At 42.5% G+C, this 8,056-nt stretch overlaps 1 protein-coding gene across 1 annotated transcript; it reads right to left on the minus strand.

Annotated features, from left to right (window-relative positions):
• Positions 1-589: 589 nt before the first annotated feature.
• Positions 590-4,984, minus strand: LOC114519713. Its single transcript, XM_028539884.1, has one exon. The coding sequence runs from the start codon at positions 4,982-4,984 to the stop codon at positions 590-592; it is 4,395 nt and encodes a 1,464-aa protein (XP_028395685.1).
• Positions 4,985-8,056: the final 3,072 nt, after the last annotated feature.

Here is an 8,056-nt window from a genome sequence, read left to right on the forward strand (position 1 = left end):
ATTTAAACTGTTTATAACGTTAATTAACTTAGCTTCTTACGTGTCCAGTCCTTTCTTTTCTTCGTTTTCTATTAAAACTATCAGTTTACTGATTGGACGATGAAGCTCTGCGGTAGACGTTTTCAGAATAACACTTCTCACATATCCGTTTAAATCAGGTTTCGTTTCCGTCACGCGTCCCATAGACCAGACGTTCCTTGGTAGGTTTTCATCTTTCAGTAGAACGACATCCCCTACAGCAATATTTCGTTTAGTAGTAGCCCATTTTTGCCTTCTTTGAAGCGATAACATATACTCTTTTTTCCATCGAGTCCAAAAGAGATTTGCAAGGTATTGGACACGACGCCATCGACGACGTGCGTACAGGTCTTCATTCGCAAAGACACCCGGTGGAGGTAGAACAATCTTGGTCTTTGTGGTAAGGATGTTGCTAGGGGATAATGGGTTAAGGTCATTGGGATCGCTGGATGGAAAGGTCAGAGGTCTAGAATTGACGATAGCTTCAACCTCGCATAACATAGTGTGGAAAGCTTCTTCATCCAGCTGTGTTCCGTTTTCGTGAAGAATGCCAGCTAATACCTTGCGTACACTACGAATCTGCCTTTCCCATACACCACCCATATGCCCTCGACGCAGGAGGGTTGAAGATCCATTCTATTTCCATTTGAACCATCGTATTTTGAATTCGTGCTTGATCCATTTCTTCAAACGCTTTGACGAGTTCTGACTTTGCTCCGATGAAATTTGTGCCGTTGTCACATCTTATCTGTCGTACTGGCCCTCGTTGTGCCACAAATCGTCGCAAAGCATGGATGAACGAGTCCGTATCCAAAGAGTTTGAAACTTCAATATGAATAGCTCGACTCAAAAGACAGGTGAAGAGGGCTCCATATCTTTTTAGCACCTTTCGTCGTTCTTTAATCTGAAACGGACCGAAATAGTCTACGCCAACGTAAGTGAACGGAGGAGCAGGATTTACACGTTCGGCAGGAAGATCAGCCATTTTTTGCTCGTTTGGTGTGGCTCGAATACGACGACAGGTTACACATTTGAACAACAAGTGGCGGACAGCTGAATTAGCACTCACAACCCAATACTTTTTTCTCAAAGCAGCTAGAACATGAGCACGTCCCACATGACCCAAACTTTGATGAATATGGCGGATTATGAGCATCGTGACGTGACTTTTTCGTGGCAGGACATAGGGATGTTTCATCGCTTCTGGAACTTCTGCTTTGGAAAGGCGGCCTCCAACGCGTAGAATTCCTTGGTAGAGGAATGGGTTTAATTGATAAATGGAACTCGTCCTCTTAATTTCGGTTTTCTTTCGTTTGACTTGCATTCTACTTTCATTTTTGCTTGTTGTCATTATATCGTTTATGGCTCGAATCTCTTCTCCGTACGATTGTGCTTGCACACACCGTATGATGGCATCTTCAGCTACTTCCAATTCTTGAAGTGTTATCGGTTGGACTTGTAGCAAGGGTTCACTTCTCGTTGTTGCTGTACACCTTAATTTTTTTCTCGTTATTCCGTGGGGCGATTTGCTTGGGATATTTTTTCGCAATTTTCGTTCGATCAGTAACCGTCGCACTCGAAGCATTATCGCCACAGCTCTCTTCAATCGCAGCCAATTCGAATAGAATTCGAAAAGCTTGTTAATCGACGAGTAAGAGTTGTCAATGATTGAAACAGAGCTGCTTATAATCTTCTTAACTTCGGGATCGTTCGCCGATGCTTCGCCCAATGACAACGGTTGCTCTGGCCATTTCTCTTCTTCTTCCCACAGAAAGTCTGGGCCATGAATCCACTTGCTTTGTTTTAGCAAAGTCTTTCCATCCATTCCTCGCGAAGCGTAGTCTGCTGGGTTGTCGGTCGACTGAACATATCGCCATTGTATAGGATCGGTCAAATCTCGAATTAGTTGTATGCGGTTGGCAACAAATACGTGGAATCTGGTATAATCATTCATGATATATCGAAGAACAGTTGTGGAATCGGTATGATAAACTATCGTTGATGGTTTATCTTCTACTTCGTCATTAAGGAGCCGTCCAAGTCGTGCGGACAAGGCTGCAGCAACGAGCTCCAAACGCGGTATAGTAACAAATTTCACTGGAGTAAGACGAGATTTTGCCATCAGAAAGGCGCAGTGGATTCGACCTTTACGATCTTTAAGCCGGAGATACGCTATCGAACCATATCCGTAAAGACTTGCATCAGAGAACAAGTGGAACTGTCTGGAAACAATTTCACCAAAGTCACGCGGTGTAAGGCTTCGGTTGATTTTAAGGTGCGCAAGGGCTTGTAGCTCATTCAGCCATTTTGACGATTGAACGTGACACTCATATGGAATTTCATCATCCCAACTCAATCGTCGATTCTGACAAAGTTCTTGTAATAGCTTCTTTGCAGGCAAGATGAACGGTGCAACAAAACCTAAAGGATCATATACTGATGATACGGTTGACAGAATGCCTCTTCTGGTGAGTGGTTTAGAATTCAACGTCACACGAAATTCAAAGGTGTCAGATTCTATACACCAGTACACTCCTAGCGCGCGTTCGAGTGGAAGTTTGCCATAATGTAAGTCCAGATTCTTCAATTCCTTCGAGCGATCTTCTACTGGGATTGACTGTAAAACAGCACGCGAGTTGCTTGTGAATTTTGTCAACCGAAATCCTCCCTTGGCACACGAATCACGTAGATCATCAATCAACTTGATCGCTGTACGAACGGTTTTGGCAGATTTCAGGCAATCGTCCACATAAAAATTTCGTTTGATTGTTCTTGCAACCAGGGGACCAAACTCCTCTTCGTTGTCGTACGCAGTCTTCTTGAGGGCAAAATTCGAACAACTAGGCGAGGAAACAGCACCGAACAAATGCACCGTCATACGATATTCTTCTATGTTAGACTCCAGATCCGCGTTAGGCCACCACAAGAACCGGAGAAAGTCACGTTGAGTGGTGGGAACACGAACTTGATAAAACATGGCTTCGATGTCACCCATAAATCCGATGGGTTCTTGTCTAAATCTTGTTAGGACACCAACCAATGTATTGGTAAGGTTTGGACCAGAAAGCAGCTGATCGTTAATAGATGTACCTTGAAAACGAGAACTGCAATCAAACACCACACGGATCTTCTCTGGTTTTTTGGGATGGTATACGCCATGATGAGGGATATACCAAACTTTTCCATTCTCAGGTAAGGGTGATTCTGCTGGTATTCTTTCGGCATAACCCTTCGCGATGACATCCTCCATAAACGTTTTGTAATCCTCACGGTACTTTTCGTTCTTCAACATTTTCTTCTTTTGCCATTCTGCCCTCTTAATTGCTTGCATTTTGTTGTTCGGCATTTCAATGTTTTCGGTTCTGAACGGTAGAGGAATCTCGTAATGTCCTTCGTTATAACGAACTCCATTTTCCACTTTCTTCAGGAACAGCTTATCTTCATAAGAATATCCTTTACCATCCGAGTCTGTAGAAACTGCACTGTATTCATTAAAATCAATCGCCAATGCATCCAACAATAATTTAGGAGTGATGATCTCTTTAACATTCTGAATTTCACGAACCACAACACGATTGACACTGACTTTGTGGGTGTCCGATTGTGATGGTTCCGAACGAAGAGGACCACCAACCGTCCAACCATGAGGAAGGAGAACTGCAAACGGACCATTACCATTACTTGAGATCACTTTTAACGGTTCATGAGCAGGAATGCAGTTATTGCCAATCAAGAGGCCAATCTCCAAATCTGGTATGTACTTGGGAATTTCTTTGCCAATCTTCTCGAGGTGGATCCAGTTAGAAACGATTTCAGGAGTAGGGATTTGATTATGCTCTACAGGAATAAATTTTCTTGTGTAAAGCTTTTCAATCTCGACGGGGTTCTCGTCATTCAAATCCGTGACAATCAGGTCGGTAAGAACGTCACTCTTAATGTAGCTCTGTCCGTGCATCGTACCAAGCTGGAGCGCTGTCTTTACACCCTCTATTCCCAACTGTTGCTGGAGATTTTCTGTCATAAACGACCCCCCACTACCATTGTCGTAGAAGGCGTACGTAACCACTGATTTTTCGCCGTCCTTTTGTTTCACTCTCACAGGTAGAATTGCATGGTATATAACAGACTCGCATTGACTGATGCAGCCGTTCTTGATTTCTTTCTCTTTGTTATCACGATCGTTTTTTGCCGCAGAACTGTTCTTGTTATCGATGAACTTGAAATCAGGTATGTGCAGCGTAGTGGGGTGCTTTTTATTACAAGTCTTGCACGTCTTCTTCTGCGTACAACCCTTTGCGATGTGGTTTGATCCATAACAAGAAAAACACAATATTTTCCCCATGAGTAATGACTTTCGATTTTCCATAGATTTTTTCATAAATTCAGTACAGTCGTCCAGCGGATGATCTTTATTACAGCAGGGACATCGCTCAGACGCTTTTGTTTCAGGGTTCCTTGTTTCTTTAGGGATGGTTAGCGTTGCTGGAATTTCTGATGTTTCAACTCTGGTTGCAAAACTTGAACCACTGTCGCTTGGTTTCTTTTTATCTTTAATCTCGGGACGTTTTCCACTCAAAACTTCTTTATTATAGACTGGATGATTCGCAGATTCTGCACACTCATCGACAAAGGTCACCAAATCTTCAAATTGAGTGACTTTTTGGTGAGATTTTTTCAACTTGGTCGCGCGATCTCTCCATTTTGTTTGAAGAAACTGGGGCAATTTCTTCACCACTGTCTGCATGTTGGTTGGATGATTTAGCACTGACATGTCCGAGATGGCACTCATGGCATTCTTTATCTTCTTCAAGAAAAGAGAGAAACGCTTCAACCCAACTTGGTCGTTATACTTAATAACTGTCCAGTTAAGTACCTTGTTAACATATGCGATTGAGATTTTATACGAATCGCCGTATTCGTCCTGGAGAAGCTTACGTGCTTCCGAATAACCTTGTTCAGGATCCATATATAGACATCCCTCTATCAGTTCTTTTGGTTCCCCGATCAGGTGCTGGTTTAAATAGTACAATCGATCTGCGCTATTCGGTGTCTTTGTTTCGATGCGGGTATCGAACGCTTTGATAAACGTCTTATAATTCAGTGGGTCACCTCTAAATTTCTGCACTTCAGGCTTTGGTAAGCTCATTGCAGCTGCCAACTGAACGTTCGCTGTCACCATATGTTCGTTTTGTTCGCGTTGTATCACTAGTAACTGCTCTAATGAGTTCTCGCGTAATTCTTGATGAAGATTCTCATGAATACGTCTCCTCTCGTCGCCGGTTACAAGTGTTGGACACTGACCGTGTTGGACTGACTTTTTTTTTTTTTTTTTTTTTCGCTGGAATAATTGACTTGCTAAACAATTTAATAAAACATATTATACAAAATAATGCTAAAAACCTAGACTAAAAATTAATATATTTCATAGATACAAATGTTCTAAATGACCCATGCACTTTCTAGTTAAGTCTTTTTAAAAAGAAAAAAAAAAAATTAATGTTCGCATAAATCTAAGGTAAAGAGAATTATATACAATATTTCATGCTCATACATTTAGACGTTTTTTGAGTCTCTCAATAAGTACACCGTCCTTCCACTAATGCTAGATCGATCTCTCCTCCAAAGGAGGAGATTGGTCGATGTAAGGAAGATCTAGCCCCACGCAAGCACATAATTGCTGATCGTAACAGCGAAAAACTGAGTCTACATCTCATCCAGTTGATTGTCTTACTATACGCTTTATCATGTTTATCAGCGATTAGAGATGCAATTCTCTTATAAACTACATTTGCAGTGGAGCCCATACCACCCGCTGTTGAGAAAACAAGAGGGGAGAAAGACCCATGTTCTACTTCACGGATTCGTTCATCATATGCTCTTCTTTTCTCAAGCTCATTTCTGCGATAGCATTGGGAGAGTGATGTATTACGATAGCTCGGTGCCAAGGGATTAAAAACCCTAACATCAAAAAATGCACGTTGCCGATCACCTCCCCAAAAACTTTCAGCTACGATATCAAGTCGAGCACCATCCTCTTTATTGGCTGTTCTATACGAAAACACTTCATTGGTTATAGGTTGTAGGCTTGGCTCAGTGCCAACTCCATGACATACCTCAGTCAAGAGTTCGGCGGTGATGTCTCGTAACTCATTGTGCCGAATTGACGGAAATCCACCCCGTGAGCAGCTTAGAGCATGTTCTAGGGTAAGTTTCTGATCACAGACGCAACGAGAAGGTAGTTGTTGAGGAAGCCAACCGTATCTGAGACATAAAGCATCACGAAAAGCACCTTTATGAAGAGTGAAACCATACTCAGACAGCGGAAGCGTGGTAAGCCATGTTGAGGCTCCTTTCTCAGATGCTATTTCTAAGATCTCTGTAAATCTGGAGATAATTTACCGACTATCTCATTTGCATCGAGTTTCTCTTGCTGTCTTCGTGAATTGCGTAGGTGATTTCTCGCATTAATTTGGGCTTTAGCAATTTCAGTAGAACATGTCTCGCCTGTTCTAGAATAGCATTAACAAGTGGTGTTGTAATGATTTAGAATCTTCGTAGTAGACAGAACCTTTTTGGGAAGGAAGAATAACACCTAGACCACCAAGACGTGCTGGTAATGCCATTAAATTGCGAAGGTCGTCGCTGAATATATTTTGCCCCTGTAATGGCAGGTAGGAACTTGCATCTTATAACTTCTTCTAGAGGGACTAATAAATGGTCGATATTCGGGGTCGTCCTAGTTAGGTATACCCATTTGCTCTTGATTCCATGAATGAATGCAGCATACGCAGCCTGTGGTTGTCGTGGCAATATCAGACAGATGCTCTAGCTCCTTCTTCCATTTAGCTACTTTTTCAGCAACAAAACTTTCAACAAAGGAACGTGATCCAATTGCTGATCCCAAGTTATTCTTTCCATCGCACGAAATCTTTATTCCAGTGTCCTTAAATAACTCCATTGCTTCTTCAATGTATTCTTCCTTCACAATAAGCCATGTTTTCGTTGCATTTGGAAAATAGCCATAATCTGGGCCGATCTTTGTCATGTTGTCCCACCAATTTCTAATGGAAATTAGTTTCCCAGCAGCAGAGGCATCATCAGCAAACCACACTTGATTCAGCCTCTCCTCCGTTAGTCGATGGATCAGTGGTGTGACGGCAACAGCGTACATTGCCATTGCCAAGGGTCTCCTTGTGTTGTGCCTTCTTTTGATAGAATTGATTCTCCATCTATAAACAGTGGAATGTGCTGTCTATAAGTATTGATCAGAACTTTAGATAATGCAGGGCAAAGATTCTTGACATTAATTAGCGCAGTTTGGCGATTTAAACAGTTAAAGGCGTTGGCTGCATCCACTAATATAACGCCTTCGGCATCGTTGCACTCAAAGACTTGGCGAGTCGCATGTACTGCTGCTTCACAGCCTGACAGGTGTCCAGCACATGTCTGTAATGGACCTGTAGCTTCTTGGACCTCCTTACCAAGGACTCTAGCAACTGCTTTACCAATGATACGTCGAGACACCTCTCCAATCCCAATTGGGCGTACTCCAGGGCATTTATCAAGTGCAATAAGACGACAGGCAACAAGTGCTTCTAGACCTGATGGGTCAACATAGGTGGTACAGATTCTTCTTGCAACCATAGATAAAGCATGACATAGAGCAGTAGAGCATGATTTAAATGATGTACAGAGACGTCGCCAAGCCGCCGCGTCAAGACCAGATGGTCCTGCACTTCCTTCTGTTTTGATAGCCGTATTCCGTATTAGGTCTTCGTCAATGCCATCGAATATAATTGGATGTGGTTCTACGTTGGAATCACTAGTTATAGCTGTTGGTACGAGGGGACTACCAGGAGGATGCTTTTTCAGAAGTGACTCTCTGACAGTCTCAGGGTTTTCGGGGGTTGCACGACTATCCAGAGTTAGAATCTCTCCATTGTTGTCTTCTGAGATCTTCCGAATTGCTGCTCTTACTTTGCCCTCCATCATTAACTTCGCAAAGACTCTGGCAGTATGCTCATTAGATCGTGTTTTA

The sequence above is a fragment of the Dendronephthya gigantea genome, unplaced genomic scaffold, assembly GCF_004324835.1.
Source record: "Dendronephthya gigantea isolate DGI-Jeju-01 unplaced genomic scaffold, DenGig_1.0 000014F, whole genome shotgun sequence".
NCBI classification, from domain to species: Eukaryota; Metazoa; Cnidaria; class Anthozoa; order Malacalcyonacea; family Nephtheidae; genus Dendronephthya; species Dendronephthya gigantea.